The 26,642-nt window shown below is 42.4% G+C and overlaps 1 protein-coding gene, 1 long non-coding RNA gene and 2 other non-coding genes across 9 annotated transcripts in view; 1 reads left to right on the top strand and 3 right to left on the bottom strand.

The window, feature by feature from the left end:
• best4 (bestrophin 4) overlaps positions 1-19,683 on the top strand; it is a 43,097-nt gene extending 23,414 nt beyond the window's left edge. For 2 of the 6 annotated variants that reach the window (XM_061919670.1, XM_061919671.1), the window contains exons 3-11: positions 2,790-2,860; positions 2,939-3,092; positions 4,277-4,410; positions 8,211-8,444; positions 12,604-12,926; positions 14,980-15,132; positions 18,657-18,737; positions 18,820-18,974; positions 19,041-19,683. In XM_061919670.1, coding sequence (XP_061775654.1) covers positions 2,941-3,092; positions 4,277-4,410; positions 8,211-8,444; positions 12,604-12,926; positions 14,980-15,132; positions 18,657-18,737; positions 18,820-18,974; positions 19,041-19,218 — 1,410 coding nt within the window. In that variant the 5' untranslated portion in view covers positions 2,790-2,860; positions 2,939-2,940 and the 3' untranslated portion in view covers positions 19,219-19,683. Of the gene's footprint in view, positions 1-2,789; positions 2,861-2,896; positions 3,093-4,276; positions 4,411-8,210; positions 8,445-12,603; positions 12,927-14,979; positions 15,133-18,656; positions 18,738-18,819; positions 18,975-19,040 lie in introns of those variants that run through there. The other 4 variants (XM_061919675.1, XM_061919674.1, XM_061919673.1 and 1 more) reach the window with 4 other exon arrangements.
• On the bottom strand, positions 19,309-25,572 carry LOC133568003 (uncharacterized). Its single transcript, XR_009809521.1, has 6 exons — positions 25,480-25,572; positions 23,650-23,715; positions 20,355-20,468; positions 19,906-19,962; positions 19,675-19,731; positions 19,309-19,409 (listed from the first exon to the last, which is right to left on the bottom strand). It is a non-coding gene; the product is annotated as an uncharacterized LOC133568003 (long non-coding RNA).
• Positions 19,797-19,865, bottom strand: LOC133568993 (small nucleolar RNA SNORD63). The gene has a single exon (XR_009809725.1). It is a non-coding gene; the product is annotated as a small nucleolar RNA SNORD63 (small nucleolar RNA).
• On the bottom strand, positions 20,042-20,241 carry LOC133568992 (small nucleolar RNA SNORA74). The gene has a single exon (XR_009809724.1). It is a non-coding gene; the product is annotated as a small nucleolar RNA SNORA74 (small nucleolar RNA).
• Positions 25,573-26,642: the final 1,070 nt, after the last annotated feature.

Here is a 26,642-nt window from a genome sequence, read left to right as displayed (position 1 = left end):
AGTATCTACAGTTGGTCGCTACATCTGTAAGTGCAAGTTAAAACTCTGCTACGCAAAACAAAACCCATTTATCAACAACACCCAGGAACGCCGCTGTCTTCGCTGGGCCTGAGATCATCTAAGATGGACGGATGCAAAGTGGAAAAATGTTCTGTGGTCTGACAAGTCCACATTTCAATTTTTTGGGGGGAAGCTGTGGACGTCGTGACCTCTGGACCAAAGAGGAAAAGGACCATCCGGATTGTTAAAGGCACAAAGTTTTAAAGCCAGCATCTGTGATGGTATGGGGGTGCATTTGTGCAGGCATGGTTAACTTCCATCTATCCATTTTCTACCGCTTCTTCCCTTTTTTGGGGTCGCAGGGGGCCGCTGGCGCCTATCTCAGCTACAATCGGGCGGAAGGCGGGGTACACCCTGGACAAATCGCAGGGCCAACACAGATAGACAGACAACATTCACGCTCACATTCACACACTAGGGCCAATTTAGTGTTGCCAATCAACCTATCCCCAGGTGCATGTCTTTGGAAGTGGGAGGAAGCCGGAGTACCTGGAGGGAACCCACGCATTCACGGGGAAAATATCCAAACTCCACACAGAAAGATCCCGAGCCTGGATTTGAACCCAGGACTGCAGGGACTTTGTATTGTGAGGCAGGCGCACTAACCCCTCTGCCACCGTGAAGCCCGCATGGGTAACTTACACATCTGTGAACGTATACATACAGGTTTTGGAGCAACATATGTTGCCATCCAAGCAACGTTATCATAGATGCCCCTGCTTATTTCAGCAAGACAATGCCAAGCCACATGCCACAGCCTGGTTTTGTAGTAAAAGAGTGCTGGTACTAGACTAGCCTGCCTGTAGTCCAGACCTGTCTCCCATTAAAAATGTGTGGTCTAAAATACCACAACAGAGACCCCGGACTGTTGAACAACTTAATCTGTACATCAAGCAAGAATGAGAAAGAATTCCACCTGAAAAGCTTAAAACAAATGGTCTCCTCAGTTCCCAAACGTTTACTGAGTGATGTTAAAAGGAAAGGCCATGTAACACAGTGGTAAAATTCCCCCCGTGCCAACTTTTTTACATCGTGTTGCTGCCATTAAAATTTAAGTTAATGATTATTTGCAACAACAACAAAAAAGTTTGAACATTAAACAACTTGTCTTTGCAGTCTATTCAGTTGAAAAGGATTTGCAAATCATTGTGTTTTTATTCACGAATTACACAACGTGCCAACTTCACTTGTTTTGGGTTTTGTGCAAGTAAAATAAAGAAAATTCAGCCACATTTCATTAAACATCACAACATAAATCTTAACTAGATGGCCTAATTCTTACATTGATTTCAACCTTAAGTAAGACTTCACACAAAATAGTCAATATTTAGGAAATTGAAAAGCACAGCAGTCTTATCAATAATACCAGAACATTGTTCTTAAACGGTTTATAATAATCAGGTCAGCTGCTTTATGCCTCAACTGTTCTAAAATCTCCACGTATTTACAGAGAGAAACCGTACATGTGTTGTGAAACAGAGTTACAATCATAATTTATGAGTGTATTTAACACAATATATAAGTTTGGATCCAGGATTGTTTATGATGCGTAATCAAATGTTTGGTTATTTCTTGCTTGGTTAAAATTAACATATATAGGAGGTAATTGAGTATGCACGACAAAATTAGGATGGAGTGCTATTCTAAGCTGAGCATGTTTTAGTTTTTGGTTGTATTATTCAGAATCTTGGTGGCACAACACGGATTTAGGTCTCTAATGTGATACGAGCAGAGTTAATGTTAATAATCCAAACAATGTCCCAAAAATGTAAATAAACAATAATAAATGTTTGGAGAGAGCTTCGGGGTCCAAAGCGAGAAGGCAAAGTTGACATTGTGTCCTGTCAGCGCTGCAAAGGAGGGGCAGAAGTGGAACCATAAAAGTTGAGTCCGCAGCAAAAGTCGTCTGATTTATTGTTTAAACAACCATGTGAAAAACAAACATGGCTGTGGTCGATGACAAAATGACAAATGACTCTTCTTATCTCACTCATGGACCACATTATAAACAAATCATACTGGAAAAGAGAAATATCTGTAATTTTTTGCAGTGCAAGACAGCAACGCAATCATTAAATATTTTTGTTTTAACACATTAGTATAAATTACCATAATGCAAATATTATGATCATCATTGCAATTACCTTTGCTCCTTTAATGCTTTTTAGGGATATTTTTGACATCAAATGCTTTCTAGAACCTATTGATGACCATTTATAAAATACTCTGATTTGTAATACAACACTAATACTGCAAAATGCATGTTATGTTATAATTATCTAATTATTAAAAGTATCTAAATAAATACATTAAATCATGCATTTTATTTGAATAACTACATAATATGTACTTTTTTATCGACTTAGAAATTAAGATTTAGGACAGTCATTACTAAAACTCTTTTTCCTGATTTTTATTTTGTGGGAAATGTTTTGAATAAGCAGAAGAAAATGGATGGATGGACAATAAAACATTTATACTGTAATATTAACAGTATATCATTATTTTAATGGAAAAATGCCGGTGACTGAGCAGCCAGGGTTTTTTTTTTTAAGGTAAAATGTATGGTCATTGTTTTCACAAGTCATTAATGTAAATGAAAAAATGCAAAAATTTTATTTTTATGGTATTGACATTATTATATCAACATGTGCGTAACTGCTGATAAGGAAGATTTGTGCCTTTTAAGGAAGAAAACAAAACGCCGACATTAGAGATGTTGTTCCCAGGTCATAAATCCACAAGCCGAGGCTTTAAATATGAAGCAGGAGGACGAGGAGGTTCTTCTCTTCATCGCCAGGTGAGCTAGTATCACAGGTGAGGCATTACATAGTTAAATGCTTCCCGCAAAGGCTGACGTGACCCTGCTCGTCTGCAGACATGACAGTTTCCTACACTCTGGAGGTGGCCAAGGTGAGGTTCGGAGGCTTCACCAAGCTGCTGTTTAGGTGGAAGGGCAGCATCTACAAGCTGCTCTACAAGGAGTTGTTGCTCTTCTGTGGCGTCTATGTCTTTTTCAGCGTGCTTTACAGGTAAGACGCCACATCCTCGACTGACTTATTTTCATGAGCAGATGACACCTTCAACTTCTACAAACCCCGTTTCCATATGAGTTAAAAAATTGTGTTGGATGTAAATATAAACAGAATACAATGATTTGCGAATCATTTTCAAGTCATATTCAGTTGAATATGCTACAAAGACAACATATTTGATGTTCAAACTGATAAACATTGTTTTTTTGTGCAAATAATCATTAACTTTAGAATTTGATGCCAGCGACACGTGACAAAGAAGTTGGGAAAGGTGGCAATAAATACTGATAAAGTTGAGGAATGCTCATCAAACACTTATTTGGAACATCCCACAGGTGTGCAGGCTAATTGGGAACAGGTGGGTGCCATGATTGGCTATAAAAACAGCTTCCCAAAAAATGCTCAGTCTTTCACAAGAAAGGATGGGGCGAGGTACACCCCTTTGTCCACAACTGCGTGAGCAAATAGTCAAACAGTTTAAGAACAACCTTTCTCAAAGTGCATTTGCAAGAAATTGAGGGATTTCAACATCTACGCTCCATAATATCATCAAAAGGTTCAGAGAATCTGGAGAAATCACTCCACGTAAGCGGCATGGCCGGAAACCAACATTGAATGACCGTGACCTTCGATCCCTCAGACGGCACTGTATCAAAAACCGACATCAATCTCTAAAGGATATCACCACATGGGTTGAGGAACACTTCAGAAAAACACTGTCACTAAATACAGTTTGTCGCTACATCTGTAAGTGCAAGTTAAAGCTTTACTATGCAAAGTGAAAACTCTTTTATCAACAACATCCAGAAATGCCGCCGGCTTGTCTGGGCCCGAGATCATCTAAGATGGACTGATGCAAAGTGGAAAAGTGTTCTGTGATCTGACAGGCACACATTTCAAATTGTTTTTGGAAATATTCGACATTGTGACACCCGTCACACTTTGGCACATGTATCAGCCATGAAATTATAAGTAAATTATTATTTGCAAAAAAAAAAATAAAGTTTATCAGTTTGAACATCAAATATGTTTTCTCTGTAGTGCATTCAACTGAATATGGGTTGAAAAGGATTTGCAAATCATTGTATTCCGTTTATAATTACATCAAACACAATTTCCCAACTGATATGGAAAGAGGGTTTGTACTTCCGGTTTCATTTTGTGTTGTCTTCGATACCCAGGTTGATGCTCACACCCAAGCAGCAGGAACTGTTTGAGCGCATCGCCCTTTACTGCGACCAATTTACCAACACCAGCTTCATCCCTGTTCTGTTTGTGCTCGGTACGTCAAGGAGAGAGCAAAAATATGACCGAAGTATGTGAAAAATGACCACTTTACATGACAGAAAAGCAATTCAGCACAGTCAGCAGCGTGTGCTCTGACAGCACAGAATAAATAAACAATAAACAAACCACCACTTGAATAAATAATATTGCTATTAATTTCATATGTAATTGATACTCCCAGAGCGGAATTAATGTAACAATTTATTTTAATAGTTTTGATGTGCTCTGAATTAAAACTAAAATGAAAATATCAATATAATATGACTAGAGATGTCCGATAATATCGGACTGCCGATATTATCGGCCGATAAATGCTTTAAAATGTAATATCGGACTTTTTAAGACGCCGCTGTGTACACGGACGTAGAGAGAAGTACAGAGCGCCGGCCCAATCTTATAATATCGACGGCTTTTCACACACACAAGTGAATGCAATGCATACTTGGTCCACAGCCATACAGGTCACACTGAGGGTGGCCGTACAAACAACTTTAACACTGTTACAAATATGCGCCACACTGTCAACCCACACCAAACAAGAACGACAAACACATTTTGGGAGAACATCCGCACCGTAACACAACATAAACACAACAAAACAAATACCCACGACCCCTTGCAGCACTAACTCTTCCGGGACGCTACAATATACACACCCCGCCCACCTCAACCTCCTCATGCTCTCTCAGGGAGAGCATGTCCCAAATTCCAAGCTGCTATTTTGAGGCATGTTAAAAAAAAAATAACGCACTTTGTGACTTCAATAATAAATATGGCAGTGCCATGTTGGCATTTTTTTTCCATAACTTGAGTTGATTTATTTTGGAAAACCTTGTTACATTGTTTAATGCATCACAACAAAATTAGGCATAATAATATGTTTATTCCACAACTGTATGTATCGGTTGATATCGGAATCGGTAATTAAGAGTTGGACAATATCGGAATATCGGCAAAAATCTCTAATTATGACTATATTACAAAATGTAATAATAATAATAGCAATAAATCCCTCACATATATCAATGTATTAACATTTGCAATATTTTACATAATATTCTAACTACAGTATTCTAAATAGACAGAGCGAGAGAAACTTTCCATCTAATATTTGATTATTCAACTTCTTTATTATTGTCGCTGTAGATTGCAGTGATGCAAAAAAAAAATAGTTCCATGAATTGATTTACGTCAGGGGTGTCAAACTCAAATACAGAGTGGGCCAAAATTGAAAACTGAACAAAGCCGCGGGCCGAGGTTGAAGAAATTAACCTTTTAATAGGTACCCAAACAAGTTTTGCATTGAATATCGAACAAGCAAGGCTTATATAACTTTATAGTTACATGCAAAATTGAGTTTCAAATAATAATGACAATAATCATTAAAAAATATCAATGGCATATTAAATCAAATTTAAATAAAAATTGAATGCCTCTTTTGTATTTGCAGCCTTCTGAGGTAAATATTAACAGAGGCTAATAAATTTCAAAATAAAATAACGAATACATCAACCATTCAGGCCTTTTTACTGCTCAGTTAATATCGGGGCGGGGTTTGTTGGTAGCGGTCCAGAAGAGTTAGTGCTGCAAGGGGTTCTGAGTATTTGTTGGAGCCTATTTATATTATTTATTTATGAATTGTTTTGACAATCTAATTCAATAATGCCAATGAAGTTGTTGATTATTTATTGGATGTATTAGATAAATTATGATTGATTGACTGATTGTTTTCAGCTGCTCACGCTCTTCCTGGTGAGCCACTCCCTCCTCCTATAATTAGGAGGACAGCACAGCTGGCCGCTGCCTTTGTCTGTCTGTCATATTGAAGGAGTGAGGAGTGATATTATTTGTTTACCACTAAATGAGTTTATTTGTATTATATAGAAAGTCAACCACGGTGAATATTTTTTGTTTGTGAAAATAAATAAACTGGAAGTATCTCCGCGAGTGCTTATTAGGAATTTAATGTGTCATAAAACCTCCTCCTCAAGGCTACTCTGCAAACTTTATTTTTATTTTTTCGAAATATTGGAAGGACAGAGTGGCCGTAACAGTATTTGTTCTGTTGTGTTTATGTTGTGTTACGGTGCGGATGTTCTCCCCAAATGTGTTGGTCTTTCTTGTTTGGTGTGGGTTCACAGTGTGGCGCATATTTGTAACAGTGTTAAGGTTGTTTATATGGCCACCCTCAGTGTGACCTGTATGCTGTTGATCAAGTATGCCTTGCATTTACTTACATTTGTGTGTGGAGGCCACATATATTACGTGACTGGGCCGGCACACTGTTTATGAGGAGGAAAAACAGACTTGACGACAGGTTGCAGGGACGCTAAAGGCAGTGCCTTTAAGGGACACCCCCAATATTGTTGTCTGGGTGGAATTCGGGAGAATGGTTGCACCGGGAGATTTTCGGGAGGGAAACTGAAATTCGAGAGTCTCCCGGGAAATCTGTGAATGCGCTGTTACAGTGGCACCACTGCTGTATAACACCGGCGGGCCAGCTCTTATGTTCATTTGATATTGCCTCAAGGGCCAAATGAAATTACACGGCGGGCCAGAGTTTGACACCTATGATTTACGTGGACCCCGACTTAAACAAGTCGAAAAACGTATTCAGGTGTTACCATTTAGTGGTCAATTGTACGGAATATGTACTGTACAATCTACTAGACAAGAATATAAGTTGGTGTATTACCTGATTCTGATGACTTGCATTGATTGGAATCAGACAGTAATGATGATAACGCCCACATTTTCAAATGGAGGAGAAAAAAAGTTGTCCTTTCTGTACAATACCACATGAAAGTGGTTGGTTTTTGGCATCTAATTCATCCAGCTTCCATACACTTTACAAGAAAAACATTGGCGGCAAATTCCGTAGCTTGCTTGATTGACATTCACGGCACCCGAGGGTCTTGTGAGATGACGCTGGCTGCTGCCAGTTCATTATTATGAAAAAATGACAGAGAGGAAGGCGAGAAACACTTTTTATTTCAACAGACTTTCGCGCCGTCCCTTCCGTCAAAACTCTAAAGGCCGACTGCACATTTCCTATCTTCACAATAAAAGCCCTGCTTCATGCTGCCTGCGCTAACAAAATAAGAGTCTCAGAAAGCTGGCGTGCACAAGTGATGTGCACGCCAGCTTTCTGAGGGATCGCTTGTGCACGCCAGTTTTCCGAGACTCTGTATTTAGTTAGCGCAGGCAGCATGAAGCAGGGCTTTTATTGTGAAGATAGGAAATGTGCAGTCGGCCTTTAGAGTTTTGACGGAAGGTACGGCGCGAGAGTCTGTTGAAATAAAAAGTGTTTCTCGCCTTCCTCTCGGTCATATTTTCATAATAATGATCTTGCAGCAGCCAGCGTCATCTCACAAGACCCTCCGGTACCGTGAATGTCATTTAAGTGACGTCTTGGTGAAGATTGATGATCACTCATTTTTAGGTCTATTTTTTTTAAAAGCCTGGCTGGAGATCGACTGACACACCCCCCGCGGTCGACTGGTAGCTCGCGATCGACGTAATGGGCACCCCTGGTCTACACACTGACTTGATGATTCTTCTTAATTGAAGTTTTATAGCTCCGATTTTAGGTGTATATTACACTTAACATATGCAAATCGGTCGGAGATTATAGTGCCTGCTAAAAAAAGATTTTTAGGCAAATAAAACCACGTTATACCTTAATAAGTTATCCATCCATGAACAACCGCTTGCTTTGTCTTTTTCCAGTATAAAGCATAAAAATGGTAGAAAGACCTAATAATAAAGTGCCCTGTATGTTTAACTATATGTAGACAAAAATAAAGGAAAAAAACACACCTTTTTCAGGCTTTTACGTGACGCTGGCCTTCAACCGTTGGTGGGGTCAATACACCAGCTTCCCGCTGCCCGACAACCTGATGATGGTGGTTTCCGGCAACGTCCACGGCGCCGACGAAAAGGGCCGCCTGCTCCGCCGCACACTGATGAGATACGCCAACCTGTCGTCGGTGCTCATCCTGCGCTCCATCAGCACCAGGGTTCACAAGCGCTTCCCTACGCTGGAGCACGTGGTGGAGGCCGGTAAGTACAACCTGTGTCTGTCCTGCAGGAGACAATAGAACTTTAAGCAGATTGAAATCCTTAATTGTTGTATCCATCCATCCATTTTCTACGGGTGGTGCTGGAGCCTATCTCAGCTGCATACAGGCAGTCACACAAATACAAAACCTGTTTCCATTTGAGTTGGGAAATTGTGTTAGAGGTAAATATAAACAGAATACAATGATTTGCAAATCCTTTTCAACCCATATTCAGTTGAATATGCTACAAAGACAACATATTTGATGTTCAAACTCATAAACTTAATTTTTTTTTTTGCAAGTATCAATTAACTTAGAATTTCATGGTTGCAACATGTCCAAAGTAGTTGGGAAAGGGCATGTTCACCACTGTGTTGAGCTGCACATATGAATTTAAGTTAGAAAAAAAATAACAAGAAGAATAAAAAGTATGTATGCCTCACCTGGTGTTTAGTTCACCGCACGTCACTGGTAGATTGCACAGTTCAGTACATATTCCGTACAATTGACCACTAAATGGTAACACCTGAATAAGTTTTTCAACATGTTTTAAGTCGGAGTCCACGTTAATCAATTCATGGTATTGGGGCAATGTTCTTAATGTACAATAAAAACAAATCCATCCATCTTCTTCCGCTTATCCGAGGTCGAGTCGCGGGGGCAGCAGCCTAAGCAGGGAAGCCCAGACTTCCCTCTCTCCAGCCACTTCGTCTAGCTCTTTCCGGGGGATCCCGAGGCGTTCCCAGGCCAGCCGGGAGACATAGTCTTCCCAACGTGTCCTGGGTCTTCCCCGTGGCCTCCTACCGGTTGGACGTGCCCTAAACACTTCCCTCGGGAGGCGTTCGGGTGGCATCCTGACCAGATGCCCGAACCACCTCATCTGGCTCCTCTCCATGTGGAGGAGCAGCGGCTTTACTTTGAGTTCCTCCCGGATGGCAGAGCTTCTCACCCGATCTCTAAGGGAGAGACCCGCCACCCGGCGAAGGAAACTCATTTGGGCCGCTTGTACCCGTGATCTTATCCTTTCGGTCATGACCTAAAGCTCATGACCATAGGTGAGGATGGGAACGTAGATCGACCGGTAAATTGAGAGCTTTGCCTTCCGGCTCAGCTCCTTCTTCACCACAACAGATCGATACAACGTCCGCATTACTGAAGACGCCGCACCGATCCGCCTGTCGATCTCACGATCCACTCTTCCCCCACTCGTGAACAAGACTCCTAGGTACTTGAACTCCTCCACTTGGGGCAGGGTCTCCTCCCCAACCCGGAGATGGCACTCCACCTTTTTCCGGGAGAGAACCATGGACTCGGACTTGGAGGTGCTGATTCTCATTCCTGTCGCTTCACACTCGGCTGCGAACCGATCCAGCGAGAGCTGAAGATCCCGGTCAGATGAAGCCATCAGGACCACAAGTCGGACACATTTCCAGTGAGGGTTGGACTCCGCCAAGGCTGTCCTTTGTCACCCATTCTGTTCATAACTTTTATGGACAGAATTTCTAGGCGCAGTCAAGGCGTTGAGGGGTTCCGGTTTGGTGGCCGCGGGATTAGGTCTTTGCTTTTTGCAGATGATGTGAAAAAAAATCATGGCTTGTTTATTTCTCAACTTATCTTTATGCGGTTTATTTTAATTTCAGTCAAAATGTGCGCTATTTAGGGCTTCACGGTGGCACAGGGGTTTGTGCGTCTGCCTCACAATAGGAAGGTCCTGCATACTCCGGCTTCCTCCCACCTCCAAAAACATGCACCTGGGGATAGGCCCCTCCCACCTCCAAAGACATGCACCTGGGGATAGGCCCCTCCCACCTCCAAAGACATGCACCTGGGGATAGGTTGATTGGCAACACTAAATGGTCCCTAGTGTGTGAATGTTGTCTGTCTATCTGTGTTGGCCCTGTGATGAAGTGGCGACTTGTCCAGGGTGTACCAAGCCTTCTACCTGATTGTAGCTGAGATAGGCGCCAGCGCCCCCCGCGACCCCAAAAGGGAATAAGTCAGGGGTAGGGAACCTTTGGCTCTTTTGATGACTGCATCTGGCTCTTGGATAAATCTGAGCTGACATTGCTTAACATGATAAGTAATGAATAATTCCACTTGTAATCACAGTGTTAAAAATAACGTTCAAAATACAAAACATTCTCATGCTTTTTTATGTTCAAAAAGTTACATTAATGGTAAGATTTAATTTATTTATTATTGGTTAGGGCTTCACGGTGGCAGAGGGGTTAGTGCGTCTGCCTCACAATACAAAGTTGCTGCAGTCCTGGGTTCAAATCCAGGCTCGGGATCTTTCTGTGTGGAGTTTGCATGTTCTCCCCGTGAATGCGTGGGTTCCCTCCGGGTACTCCGGCTTCCTCCCACTTCCAAAAACATGCACCTGGGGATAGGTTGATTGGCATCACTAAATTGGCCCTAGTGTGTGAATGTGAGTGTGAATGTTGTCTGTCTATCTGTGTTGGCCCTGCGATGAGGTGGCGACTTGTCCAGGGTGTACCCCGCTTTCCGCCCGATTGTAGCTGAGATAGGCGCCAGCGCCCCCCGCGACCCCAAAAGGGAATAAGCGGTAGAAAATGGATGGATTATTGGTTAGTGTGGGGCTTGCCCTCCTGGGGGTTCTTCCGACCACCAAGAGCCTGTTTTAAGGTTACAATATTGTTTTATTTTATTTTTCTCCCAGTTGCTTTCCAACAATTGTCTTTTTCTTTTTCGTCCTCACTCGCGCTCTGGCTCCAGCCCCAACCCTGTCTCTCCTCCTGGCTGCTGCTTATAACAGAGCGACAGGTGATTAGATAAAAAGGCGCAGGTGGGCCAACTACGCACCTGTCGCTGATTTCGAGGCCGGTCCTGGCTACATCCCGCTTTGCTGGGGCGGTTTAGCTCGGTTGGTAGAGCGGCCGTGCCAGCAACTTGAGGGTTGCAGGTTCGATTCCCGCTTCCGCCATTCTAGTCACTGCTGTTGTGTCCTTGGGCAAGACACTTTACTCACCTGCTCCCAGTGCCATCCACACTGGTTTCAATGTAACTTAGATATTGGGTTTCACCATGTAAAGCGCTTTGAGTCACCAGAGAAAAAGCCCTATATAAATATAATTCACTTCACTTCACAGGCCACGCCCCCTCCACAGTTAACTTCAGAATAACAATGCTAATACAAAGAATAAGAGACCTATTATACTCTGGAAATGTTGGTCTTACTTAAAAATGCACGCGTTTAGTTGTGTTCAGTGTTAAAAAAATATATTATCTGGCTCTTAGGGAAATACATTTTAAAATATTTGGCTTCTTGGCTCTCTCTGCGGCGTCTTCAGTAATGCGGACGTTGTACCGATCTGTTGTGGTGAAGAAGGAGCTGAGCCGGAAGGCAAAGCTCTCAAATTACCGGTCGATCTACGTTCCCATCCTCACCTATGGTCATGAGCTTTAGGTCATGACCGAAAGGATAAGATCACGGGTACAAGCAGCCCAAATGAGTTTCCTCCGCCGGGTGGCGGGTCTCTCCCTTAGAGATAGGGTGAGAAGCTCTGTCATCCGGGAGGAACTCAAAGTAAAGCCGCTGCTCCTCCACATGGAGAGGAGCCAGATGAGGTGGTTCGGGCATCTGGTCAGGATGCCACCCGAACGCCTCCCGAGGGAGGTGTTTAGGGCACGTCCAACCGGTAGGAGGCCACGGGGAAGACCCAGGACACGTTGGGAAGACTATGTCTCCCGGCTGGCCTGGGAACGCCTCGGGATCCCCCGGGAAGAGCTAGACGAAGTGGCTGGAGAGAGGGAAGTCTGGGCTTCCCTGCTTAGGCTGCTGCCCCCGCGACCCGACCTCGGATAAGCGGAAGAAGATGGATGGATGGATGGGCTCTCTCAGACAAAAAGGTTCCCGACCCCTGGAATAAGCGGTAGAAAATGGATGGATGGATGTGTGCTATTTATAGAAAACAGTAGCTTTAAAAAACAAAAAAAGAGCTTAAATCTAAATTTAGCACACAATGCAGATTCTGATCTGTGCTGAGCGCTAGTGTTTGTACTAGCTAATCTGCCTAATGAGTTGTGCCATCTGCCTATTAGTTGCCTAACTAAAGACTAAAGTGGCATTTTTGGCTCATCAGCATTTGAGTTTTGCACACAACTTTTCCAATCTATTGTCTCATAATGTTTGTGTCCAGGCTTCATGACTTGGCATGAGCTAAAAAAGTTGCAGTCGCTGCACTCGGACTTCAACAAGTACTGGATGCCTTTGACCTGGTTTGCTAACCTGGCCTCCAAAGCGAGGGTAGAGGGTCGCGTGAGGGACGACATCGCTTTGAGACTCCTCACCGACGTGACTCTCTTTGGTTTCATCGGCGTGTCGACACTACAAAGCAACAACATGCTATTAACCTTCAACTCTATGATTGATTCTTCTTTGCAGGAGCTGAACAACTACAGGGCCAAATGCAGCCTCCTGTTCCACTACGACTGGATCAGCATCCCTCTGGTCTACACCCAGGTGAGATGCAGTCTTGCTAGGTTAGGACGGGGGTCACCTGTGGCTCCATGGAGCTTTTTCAAAAATGTATGGAAATGAAAAAAAAATGGGGTGAAAAAATGTTTTTTTGTTTTAATAAGGTTTCTGCAGGAAAGCCCACTGTTTAATATGTTTGTGCTTCACTGATGAGAGTATTTGGTGAGCGCCGTTTTGTCCTACTAATTTCGGCGGCCCTTGAACTCACCGTTGTGTGGACTGTGACTCAACAGTTTGTTTACATGTAGAACTTTCCCCGACGCTGCCACAGAAAGACGTGTTTTATGCCACTCCTTCTTTGTCTCATTTTGTCCACCAAATGTTTTATGCTTGGCGTGAATGCACAAAGGTGAGCTTTGTTGATGTCATTGACTTGTTATGGAGTGCTAATCAATTCAATGTCCTTTTTGGGGTCGCTGGCGCCTATCTCAGCTGCATTCGGGCGGTAGGCGGGGCACACCCTGGACAAGTCGCCACCTCATCGCAGGCTAATCAATTCATGGTAATGAATTGATTAACGTGGACCCCGACTTAAACAAGTCGGAAAACTTATTGGGGTGTTACCATTTAGTGGTCAATTGTACGGAATATGTACTGTACTGTGCAATCTACTAATAAAAGTTTCAATCAATGAATCAATCAATCAATATTTGGTCTCTGCATGACTGCAAGCTAATCCAATGCTAACATGCTATTTAGGCCAGTTGTACATATTACATCATTGTGCTTTGTTTGTAGATATATTTAAGTTCATTTAATTTGCTTTACTTATGTCCTCTGTGTATTTAGTTTATTTTTTGTTTCATTATCTGTATGTAACATTGGCTACGTTTCTGATAGTTGTTGCGTCATGTTCAGATCTACAAAAGGCAACTGTTGCGGTTCATTCCGGAGAACCACTTTTGCCCAGACTGCCTTTTCAATAAAAGGACCACAACTACGGAACTCTTTACCTGACACTTTGAAAAGTATATCTGCACTTGTCACTTTCAAAAAACAAACAAAATGATGGCTAGTTGAGCAGCAATCGTGTTCCCATGTCTGTATTATTTCTGTAATCATTATTATCGACTCGTTTTTGTCTCATTATTTTTATTTTCCTATATTAATGATGTTGGATCTGTGTTGTTGTTGGGGACAAGTGTTGTAAATTAGCTTTGGCTACAAACACTATGGATAACTGTTTCAGATGTCTATGTTTTTTGTACCTGTCCCTATTTCAAATAAACAATAATAATAATAATATTATTGTTCCAGACCACAGCAAACGTTACCCAGCTTGCAAAGATTGAATTAAATCCTTTAGAAGAAGACAGCCTGCCCTTTCCATTAACTTGGACACACAAATCTATACCTTTGGTCATTCTAAGACAGTCATTTAGGGCTATATAAATAATCAATCAATAAATGTTTACTTATATAGCCCTAAATCACTAGTGTCTCAAAGGGCTGCACAAACCACTACCACATCCTCGGTAGGCCCACATAAGGGCAAGGAAAACTCACACCCAGTGGGACGTCGGTGACAATGATGACTATGAGAACCTTGGAGAGGAGGAAAGCAATGGATGTCGAGCGGGTCTAACATGATACTGTGAAAGTTCAATCCAGAATGGATCCAACACAGTCGCGAGAGTCCAGTCCAAAGCGGATCCAACACAGCAGCGAGAGTCCAATTGATTGATTGATTTTCAGGAGTTTTCTCTCCTTCTGAGAAGTTGTAATAATGTTTTCCAATGTTGTAAAAATGTGTAGAATAAATATTAAATGTCAATATTTCTGTCAACGAAGATTTGTGTCAGCCTGGGACACACAGTTATTTTGATAGTAGGCTAATATAGCTAATTAGCCACTTCCATCATGTGTTCCCATCATTATAACACTTAAAGTCTTAAAAATGTTTGCGGGTCCAGACCGATTATTATTTTGTATTTGTGGTCCAATATGGCTCTTTCGACATTTTGGGTTGCCGACCCCTGGGTTAAGACAAAAAACACACAGATATCGTACTCACTCGTCTTGCTTTGTCGTTTCCCAGGTGGTTACTTTGGCCGTCTACTCCTTCTTCGCCTTCTCCGTCATCGGCCGCCAGTTCCTGAACCCGGATAAAGGTTACAAAGACCACAAAATAGATCTGTACGTACCTGTCTTCACGCTGCTGCAGTTCTTCTTCTATGCCGGATGGCTCAAGGTGAGTCCGGGGAATTCTGGTCCAGGCCTGTGCAGATAGGGTGACCTTTTTCCCAGTCACCGCGGTGTGTTTACTTTAATGTTGATAAACTTACAATATTCTGCGGAGGCATAGGTATAACAATTTTATACACTAATTATACTTACAGTTACAGCAAAGCCTGGGCGGGGGACACATTTTATTCTTACTTTGAGGTAGGGCAGGAAATATTTTATTCTTCCAAGAAGGGCGTAACGGCTCTCTTGGTTGCTTTGTTGGGTCTGTTCCTGTCTCTGGCCATGTTCCCCCCAACCCAGCAGACGATGGCATGGAACATGCAGAGGCCTCCACATTGTATATGTTTTTTTTGTCCTTTGATGTTTCCCTCTTACACACGTGTATGTGTGCTATGGCTATGAATTATTTTTCCCCCCTTGGCCTTAGTCTGGTCCCCTCTCTAGGGTCCCAGACTTAGACTGAGATTTTCTCCCCCCCCCCGTATTTACCTGTTTCACACTTTTTTTGTAAGGGGTGCCGAGAGTTGTCAGACCCATCAGCGATCCTGTTCTGTCTCCCTGTGATGTTTGATCCTGTTCTGTCCCCCTGTAATGTTTGTCTGCTCTTGAATGGGATTGTGCTGAAAATCCTAATTTCCCTTTGGGGATTATTAAAGTGGGCCGCACAGTGTAACAGGGGTTAGTGCGTCTGCCTCACAATACGAAGTTCCTGAGTAGTCCTGGGTTCAAGCCCGGGCTCGGGATCTTTCTGTTTGGAGTTTGCATGTTCTCCCCGTGACTGCGTGGGTTCCCTGCGGGTACTCCGGCTTCCTCCCACCTCCAAAGACATGCACCTGGGGATAGGCCCCTCCCACCTTCAAAGACATGCACCTGGGGATAGGCCCCTCCCACTTTCAAAGACATGCACCTAGGGATAGGCCCCTCCCACCTCCAAAGACATGCACCTGGGGATAGGCCCCTCTCACCTTCAAAGACATGCACCTGGGGATAGGCCCCTCCCACCTCCAAAGACATGCACCTGGGGATAGGCCTCTCCCACCTCCAAAGACATGCACCTGGGGATAGGCCCCTCTCACCTTCAAAGACATGCACCTGGGTATAGGCCCCTCCCACCTCCAAAGACATGCACCTGGGGATAGGCCCCTCCCACCTCCAAAGACATGCACCTGGGGATAGGCCCCTCCCACCTCCAAAGACATGCACCTGGGGATAGGCCCCTCCCACCTCCAAAGACATGCACCTGGGGATAGGCCCCTCCCACCTCCAAAGACATGCACCTGGGGATAGGCCCCTCCCACCTTCAAAGACATGCACCTGGGGATAGGCCCCTCCCACTTTCAAAGACATGCACCTAGGGATAGGCCCCTCCCACCTCCAAAGACATGCACCTGGGGATAGGCCCCTCTCACCTTCAAAGACATGCACCTGGGGATAGGCCCCTCCCACCTCCAAAGACATGCACCTGGGGATAGGCCCCTCCCACCTCCAAAGACATGCACCTGGGGATAGGCCCCTCCCACCTCCAAAAACATGCACCTGGGGATAGGTTGATTGGCAACACTAAATGGTCCCTAGTGTGTGAATGTGAGTGTGAATGTTGTCTGTCTGTGTTGGCCCTGCGATGAGGTGGCGACTTGTCCAGGGTGTACAACACCTTCCGCCCGATTGTAGCGGAGATAGGCTCCAGCGACCCCCGCGACCCCAATGGGAATAAGCGGTATAAAATGGATGGTGTAGGGTTACAACCACTGGGGGGGACCATATAATCAGTCTGTGTTGTTATCAAATAGTGGCCTCCGGAGCTTTGGATGGTTCCGTTTGATTATAGCAACTTATAAAATCAAACCATATTAAAATTACAGAACAAACTATACCAAACCATAGTAAAATTAGAGAACAAAATGAGGCAACAAACTCAATCCTGTTTTGGGGCGACAATAGCCTGGACAGCATTTCCCCAAAAAGCTGATTAAATTAATTAGTTAAAAACCCTCACTTCATTGATTTAAGTATGCCCTAAAACCATTTGGATGCTGTGAGAAGCGGTGAGAAGCTCTGCCATCCGGGAGGAACTCAAAGTAAAGCCGCTGCTCCACCACATGGAGAGGAGCCAGATGAGGTGGTTCGGGCATCTGGTCAGGATGCCACCCGAACGCCTCCCTAAGGAGGTGTTTAGGGCACGTCCAACCGGTAGGAGGCCACGGGGAAGACCCAGGACACGTTTGGAAGACTATGTCTCCCGGCTGGCCTGGGAACGCCTTGGGATCCCCCGGGAAGAGCTTGAAGAAGTGGCTGGGGAGAGGGAAGTCTGGGCTTCCCTGCTTAGGTTGCTCGCCCCGTGACCCGACCTCGGATAAGCGGAAGAAGATGGATGGTATATCCTACATAAAAATTGGGTTGGAAAGCTAGACTAAATTTAGACTCGTATTATACTGTATAGCGAGTGTCCATCTGATTGTCTAGTTAGCTAACATATATTACAGCCCAACACAATCTTGTGTTTCTAATTTTTATCCCTGTTGGCTTTTACAATCTTTATCTTCATTTATTTCACTTTGTTACTCATGTATGACATTTTGAAATTTAATTAATTTCATTGACAAGCAATTCTGTTATGGTCTGTTTGCTTGCAGTTATGATTTCAGTACTATTGAAGATCTTTGCTCCAACTCTGTGGTGATATTCTTTCTCACTAAAAACAACCAATAGTGAAATGAATTAAATTTATATAGCGCTTTTTCTCTAGCGACTCAGTGCTTTACATAGTGAAACCCAATATTTAATTTATTCTTTTTACATTTAAACCAGTGTGGGTGGGACTGGGAGCAGGTGGGTAAAGTGTATTGCCCAAGGACACAACGGCAGTGACTAGGATTGCGGAAACGGAGATCGAACCTGCAACCCTCAAGTTGCTGGCACGGTCGCTCTACCGCCCCAATATTAAATCTTACTTGAGAAAAGTAATTTCCCCCGATTCCTATTTTCCAGTCTGCTCATTTGAGCAAGAAAAAGCTTAACACCAGCCTGGTCTCTTTGTTTTCTACCTGTCAACTGTCACTTTAGGCTGATCGCCGGCTCATCACCACTTCAAGATGGCGGCCAATTGTCTCTCATCACACCGGCTAATGCTGAGTGACCATTTTGCTAGCTATTCAAATTAACCCGTGAAATTACGGTTTACAGTTACAGGTGATTAAGTGTATATTTTAACCAGGTTCGCAATATTGAGCATATATTTGTGCAGATATAACATGTAAACTTGATTTAATAAGCGCTAATTAATATCACGGAACACCGAAAGGCAAATAGCACGCTAGCCAACAAAAATATGACGTTCCCGCACGCTTTTGAGCACAATGAACTTTGGGAGCTGCAGTAAGAAGGGTGGATATTTAAGAGGCCTTTTGTCAGTAAAAATAACAAGAACCAGGTACAAGATACACAATGTTCAGTCATGTCTGAAATCCCCAATACCGCTTTCATGTCACGATGTTTAAGACAGAATCTAAAAGCGGGTCCACACTGCAGGTGGGAGAGCTGATCATCAACCCATTCGGAGAAGATGATGACGACTTTGAAACCAACCAGCTGATTGACAGGAACATCCAGGTTGCCACATGTCACTTTCCCCATCTTCTGAAGCTGCCAGCATGTTTTGGTGCCGACTGTTGGTATTGTGTGTCTGATGCAGGTGTCCATGCTGGCGGTGGACGACATGTACCAGAACCTGGCTCCCCTGGAGAAGGACAAGCACTGGGACCAGAGACGTTTCTCTATCCCTTACACATTGTCCACTGCAGCAGATAGTCAGACACCAGCATTTAAAGGCTCCACCTTTGACATGAGGTCAGTGATATTGTTAATACCCCTGTGCACACTGTAGACTTCACTTAGAATAACATGTAATTGCAGGATGAGCCCAGAGGACCTAGAGCTCCACAAGCAGAAAGACAGTGTGGGCCTGCTGCAGGGTTGCAGCCTAACATCCCTGATTGACTCATCGTCACATCACCTTACAGAGAACATGGATGATGACCACCACAAACAGCAAACGAAGATAAGGATCATAGTGGATGCAAACGAGGACTAACTACCACTTGTGATGTGAGGCATCTGTCAGTTTGAAAATGAATATAACTTCAATACATCTAGGGCCAAAATGAAAAAGTAAACTCAAATGTGATTATGTAGGTTCTTTTATTCAATTTAAAATCCATTGCAGTCACGTTACTTTTAGAGTTTCAGTCACATCCACAGGAAGGCACCAGTCTCCACATGAAACTACAATAAAAGAAAAATATTCATTTAAAATGGATGTCTCCATAACAGATGCATTTTTTTTTTAAACATAAGTAATGTCTCAGGTCTTCAGTCAGGTTCTAGTAAACTGAAATTACATAAACCTGTGCCAAAGTCCTGACATCTATCTCCCAATACAAAGATTCCACAGCAGAGAAAAGTTGGTCTCTGTCATGGCAGTACACGATTGGGTTTACTGTATGGGTGTTAAATTCTGAATAAAAATGCATATGCAGATTATGCACACCTGAACGTCCAGATGTGTGGTATCCACTGCTTCGTGTGCATCGTCCGCTTGCATGTGCTGAAGGAAAGAAAGAGCCATGAATTACTGGTCCACAGTACAGTTTAATGCCATCAGTCAAATGGTGTGCTCAGGGTTAAAGTTCACCACGATATCATGTCTGAATGATGTGTTAGAAATATTCATCACAGCACATTCAAACTAAAAATTAAATTTTTTCATGGAAGGACTTACCATCAATTACCACTGGGGGATGACAATAAGAGATTCACCATAGACTCCAAAGCCATCCTATGGGAAGAAAATTGACAGTTCATTCTACGGTCGTTTTTCATTACAACTACAAAGATGCATTCAAAACCCAACAGCACATGTGTGGCCCTGCACTAGGCCCGCCCCAACATGTGTCCGGGACAGGCCACTCTCGTTGGGCCATGCTCTGCAGCCGTTCAACAGCAACAGAATCTAAAACAGAACCTGCACAGCTGAGAAACCTGTGCAGAGGCTTCATCTTCCAGCACTGTAACACTGAGCCAGACACGTTGTCTGGGCAGCTGACTTAGTGCTGGGACGCAACACTACATTTCACGGCAACTGGTTAGCACGTCCGCCCTGATATCGATAAATTGCGAGTTCAAACCCTAGCCGAGTCATACCAAAGACTACAAAAATGGGACCCTTACCTCACCGCTTAGCACTCAGCATCAAGGATTGGAATTGGGGGTTAAATCATCAAGAATGATTTCCGGGCACGGCCACACCGCTGCTGCTCACTGCTCCCCCTTATTGGCTTTCATCTATGGAGCGTAAAATGGGACAGAAGGACATCAATGCATCTCTAAATACTTAAGTGTCATTATTTTTTATGTTAAATGCCATTAGTTTATGGTAAAAAGTTTAACCATTTCAATATTTAACAAATAGTAAAAACAACTTAAATGATCTACCTCAGATTTCAATTTATTATTACATGTCATCTATTTTAGGATTCAATTACTTCAATTTAATTATTTCTTCAACCAGTGTGCAATTTGACAGAAGTTTTTAACCTAGCTTTAATCTTGACCAAAAAATGTACTTTGGTTGTAGAGAAATTTTGGTCATCTAAATTGATTTAGTTCTATTGAACAAAAGGGACAAGCGGTAGGAAATGGATGAATGGATGGACGAACAAAGCAAAACAAAAAAGGATTAACTCTCTGAAATATAAAGACAATATCCATCCATCCATTTTCTACCGCTTATTCCCTTTTGGGGTCGCGGGGGGTGCTGGCACCTATCTCAGCTATAATCGGGCGGGAGGCGGGGTACACCCTGGACAAGTCGCCACCTTATCGCAGGGCCAACACAGATAGACAACATTCACACACTAGGGACCATTTAGTGTTGCCAATCAACCTATCCCCAGGTGCATGTCTTTGGAGGTGAGAGGAAGCCAGAGTACCCGGAGGGAACCCACGCAGTCACGGGAAGAACATGCAAACTCCACACAGAAAGATCCCGAGCCTGGATTTGAACCCAGGACAACATACATAAATCTGGATTCATGTGAAAAGTGCAATATATTTATCTGTACAGTAATCTATATCTGTACCTTATTGCTTTCTTTATCCTGCACTACCATGAGCTAATGCAATAACATTTCGTTCTATTATGTATTGTAAAGTTCAAATTTGCTGCAATGAGTCGTGCACCTGGGGATAGGTTGATTGGCAACACTAAATGGTCCCTAGTGTGTGAATGTTGTCTGTCTATCTGTGTTGGCTCTGCGATAAGGTGACGACTTGTCCAGGGTGTACTCCGCCTTCCGCCCGATTGTAGCTGAGATAGGCACCAGTGCCCCCCGCGACCCCAAAGGGAATAAGCGGTAGAAAATGGATGGAGGTGGCGACTTGTCCAGGGTGTACCCCGCCTTACGCCCGAATGCAGTTGAGATAAGCTCCAGCGACCCCAAAAGGGACAAGCAGTAGAAAATGGAAAGTTCAAATTTGAATGACAATAAAAAGGAAGTCTACATCATTTTAGTCAGCTAAAATTTGGTCGACTACATATAAAAGTATATAAAATAAGGCCTCTCTAAAGATTTGAAATCATTTTTTATTTAGACTACCTGCAAAGCATTTACCGCAATAGTAGAATTATCTTATAGTCAGGAAACTTACAATGGTCTTTGTGGTTAAGAAACAGTTTTTAAAAGACATCCAAAGACCCAGGTTTCAGACCAAAGCAATTATCAGACTAGATTCCTGTTAAACCCGCCCGCTGACTTTGACAAACATGAATTTCAATAAATCACTAAATCTTGAAATAATTAAGATTTGAAATGAAATGTTAAAAATAAATAACATAATAAATGTACCGTATTTTCCGCGCTATAAGCCGCACTTAAAAACCAAAAATGTTCTCAAAAGATGACAGTGCGGCTTATAACCCGGTGCGCCTTATATATGTATTAATATAAATATTTATTTTCATAGAGTTTAGGTTTCGCAACTACGGTAAACAGCCGCCATCTTTTTTCCCCGTAGAAGAGGAAGCGCTTCTTCTTCTACGGTAAGCAACCGCCAAGGTAAGCGCCCGCCCACCTGGAAAGAGGAAGTGCTTCTTCTTCTACGGTAAGCACCCGCCCACCTGGAAAGAGGAAGCGCTTCTTCTTCTACGGTACGCAACCGCCAAGGTAAGCACCCGCCCCCGTAGAAGAAGAAGCGCGCGGCTAATCCGAATTCAAACTCAAGGAAATAAGTCACGCAGAAGAACACGGAAATAGAGCAGCAGCGAGAGAATTGAACATAAATGAATCAATGGTGCTTAGGTGGAGGAAGCAACAAGATGACCTGCGCCAAGTAAAGAAGACAACACAGAGTTTGAGGGAACAAAGCAAGATGGCAACAGTTGGAGGACAAACTCGAGCAGCAAGCAGAAGTGTCAGTACCATCACTATTCCAATGAAGGCAACAGCGCCAGCAAGCGAACTTCACTTGGATGATTTTAAAAGGTGGTGCTTCTTGGTGTTTCCGGTTCATGAAAAGACGCAATCTCTCCATCCGCACACGGACTACTATTTCACAGCAACTGCCAAAAGACTTTCAAGAAAAGCTGGCTACTTTCCACGCATATTGTAAAAACAAGATAGCTGAAAAAAGATCCGGCCAGGAAGGCAGGATTCATGGAACTGCCGGACAGCAACAGCGACACTGACTCTGATGACTTCGACAAGACGGAGCCCGCCATTTTGGATGTTGTATTCGCCCAATTTTTTAATTCAGACACCGAAGAAGAAAAATTCGAGGGATTTATGGATGAGGAATAACTTCTGAAGGTGAGCTTTAAATGTTTATTTTGTGTGCTGTGACATTAACGTTCGAGCAAAGTTGAGTTATTGATGTTGCTATTGCTCTGCAATATTTTGAGTGTTACTATTGTTGTGATTGCACATTCGCACACTGGCTTGTATTATTAAAGTTTGACTGACCTATCGGACTGTTTTTTTGACATTCCCTTTAGCGCAGCGTGGGCGCGGCTTATGACCCGGTGCGGCTTATAGGTTTACAAAGTTTTTAAATATGCCATTCATTGAAGGTGCGGCTTATAACACGGGGCGGCTTATAGCGCGGAAAATACGGTACTTTTACATTGGGTAAATTAATGACATTCAACCTGTATTTAGTTATAATTATACACATCAAAATGTATTTAATGATAATTATTTTTGGATTGTAAAAAGGGACAATTATTTAAGTCTAATTAAATGTTGCCCAATTTGACACTCCAAGCCCAAATAACACTAATATAGGCACATAGTTATTCCCATTGTTTTTATTCTTTTTGTAATATTTCTCTATTTTGTTTCCTTTTAAACCCCCATTATTTACCTTTTTTTTTTTTTTTTTTAAATTGATCTCAACTCTGTACACTGCTGCTGGAATTTTAATTTTCCTGAAGGAATCAATAAAGTACTATCTATCTATGTGGTTTTACCTAAATGCAGGGTATGCCGTCTCATCCCAGGTCTGCCGCTTGTTTTTTGCAGGAGACTCTGCATCTCTGAAATCAAAAGTGACAGTCACAACAGAGACAAAATATTTGCAACTACTTCGGTTACTGAAAATGTCTGGCCCGCTGTGTAATTTCATTTGGCCCTTCATGCAATATTAAATTATTATTAGCTGGCCCGCCAGTATTATAAAGCGGCGGTGCTGCTATAACACCACATTCACCGCTAATACTCATACTTGCCAACCCTCCCGATTTTCACGGGAGATTCCTTTAGTATGATTGAATTGAAATATTTATTTCAAACCTGCACAGTACAACTAAACAGTTTTTGTTTTTTTACATGTTGGCAAATATATTTATGCAAGGCTTGAAAAGGGGTTGGATGAAGCAGCTGCTTATAATAGCCAAACCCCTCTCACTCATACCACATTTGACATAAACAATATAATACAAAAACAATACTCTATAAACAAAACAAGAAAAACTCCTGTACACTAACAATACCATGAGACAAGACAAGACAAAAACACACACATGCACGCGCGCACACACACACACTCTCCGACCATACACCTCTCTTCCATCGCTCTGTGCTGAGGGCATCACTCTCTTTCCTCATCGTACTTCTTCAGTACTTCTTTTATAAACAGTGTTTTAAATTGAATCATGCTAGAACACGTTTTTAACTGGTCCCCTAAGTTGTTCCACAGACTGACTCCACGCACAGAAATGCACATTAATTTTAAAGTGGTTCTGAATTTAGGCAAATATAATTTGTTGTTTCCTCTTAAACTGTAACTATGGTGATCATCTCTGTCATGGAATAGGTTCTGTATATTGGATGGTAGAGAGTTTTGGGATGCCCTAAACATAATTTGAGCAGTTTTAAAATTGAGCACATCATTCAGTTTAAGTTGCTTTAAGTTCATAAATAGTGGATTTGAATGATGTCTGTAGTGAACATTGGAAACAATCCTGATGGCCTTTTTCTGCAGAGTGACTAAAGGTTGTAGATGTGATTTATAACAATTTCCCCAGACTTCAAGTATTAAACGTAGAATGGACCTGCTATCCCCGTTAAAATAAGAACATCTCCTTACAGTAGGCCTTTAATAAAATTTAATTTGATATGCCATTGATATTTTTTCATCATTATTTGAAACTCGATTTTGACTGTCACTTGAAAGTTATATTAACCTTGCTTGTTCAATATTCAATTCAAAACTTGTTTGGGTCCCTATTAAAATACTTTGTTCACTTTTAAATTTAGGCCCACTCTTTATTTGAATTTGGCACCCCTGCTTTACAGCAACGGTCTGAGCTTTACATCAGCTAAACGACCGCGTTAAACTAAGAGCACCAATTGCAATTCAACATTAAAAACCGTAAGAATAACCTGCAACATTTTCTCAAATAATCAATTTATTTACACCAAAAAATTACGAACGTTAGCATTAGCATAGCAGGAGGCTGCCACGTGCTACCAAGTCCTTCCGCCCACGAGGTACAAATTATACTCTTGAAGAAACATACGTGAACATTGACACAAAGTTCTAAAGTTGTTTATCTAAATTTTTAGTAAATTTATGATTTCAATCAAACACAAGCATTTGTTTTAGGCACAAACTAAAAGCAGTGCAAAAAGCTAAGTTACTTCATACGAATCACACTTATAACCATGAAGATACGAGTATATATCCTTCCTACTTAAAACCACCATACGTATGATCTTTGATGAACTTGTCTTTTATGTAAAATATATTTAACGACAACTGCAACACATTTAAAAACTAAAATCAAAAAAAATCTTACCAAACGCTTGAGCCAGAAGTTTCGTTGCCGAGTCATGTTTCTGTCGCGGAGAGAGAGACCGGAAATCACGTGACGTGGAAATAAAAGGCAGCGCAGCGCTATGCATTGTGGGTAGACTGTACACTATATAATTATTATTATAAACTTTCTTATGTTAATTATTACTATACAATGTCTTATGTATCCATGTATTTTTCGTCAGATACTTTATTTAAAATGTATTTATAAAATCATATATTTTAATGGATCTACCTCGTTTCTCACTTTGGCGGTTTTCTCATATTATTTTTGACGCAACAGCTACATGTTTAGTGTCCTCCTCAACTATGTTAAATAGGAAACACATCTTTAGAATATTAATTATTGTATAATTATTATTATCATCAGTATTATTATTATTAGCTTTAGGGCATGGGTGTCAAACTGTGGCCCGCGGGCCAAATCTGGCCCGCCGTGTAATTTAATTTGGCCCTTGAGGCAATATTAATTTAGCATTAGAGCTGGCCCGCCGGTGTTATACAGCGTCGGTGCCGCTCTAACACCGCATTCACCGCTAATACTCATACTTGCCAACCCTCCTAATTTTCCCGGTAGTCTCCTGAAGTTCAGTGCTCCTCCCAAAAATCTCCCGGGGCAACCATTCTTCCGAATTTCTACCGATTTCCACCTGGACAACTATATTGGGGGCGTGCATTTAAGGCACTGCCTTTAGCGTCCTCTACAACCTGTCGTCACGTCCGCTTTTCCTCCATACTAACAGCGTGTCACATAATACTTGTGGCTGTTACACACACGCACAAGTGAATGCAAGGCATACTTGGTCAACAGCCATACAGGTCACACTGAGGGTGGCCGTATAATCAACTTTAGCACTGTTACAAATATGCGCCACACTGTGAAACCACACCAAACAAGAATGACAAACACATTTCGGGTGAACGTCCGCACCGTAACACAACAGAACAAATGCCCAGAACCCCTTGCAGCACTAACTCTTCCGAAAAACTTCCAGCAAACTGAGCAATAATTAACGTTTTATTCATGCATTTTCTCTTGCTACTTCAAGGCTTGAATGTTTTGTTCATTCATTATTGTTATTTTATTTTATTTTCAAATGCCTGTGGGAAAAAAATTGATATTTACCTCTGAAGATTGCAAATAGA

Source organism: Nerophis ophidion, linkage group LG14 (genome assembly GCF_033978795.1).
Source record: "Nerophis ophidion isolate RoL-2023_Sa linkage group LG14, RoL_Noph_v1.0, whole genome shotgun sequence".
NCBI lineage: Eukaryota > Metazoa > Chordata > Actinopteri > Syngnathiformes > Syngnathidae > Nerophis > Nerophis ophidion.
Note: the sequence above shows the minus strand (reverse complement) of the source record. Positions and strands in the feature narration are given on the sequence as shown.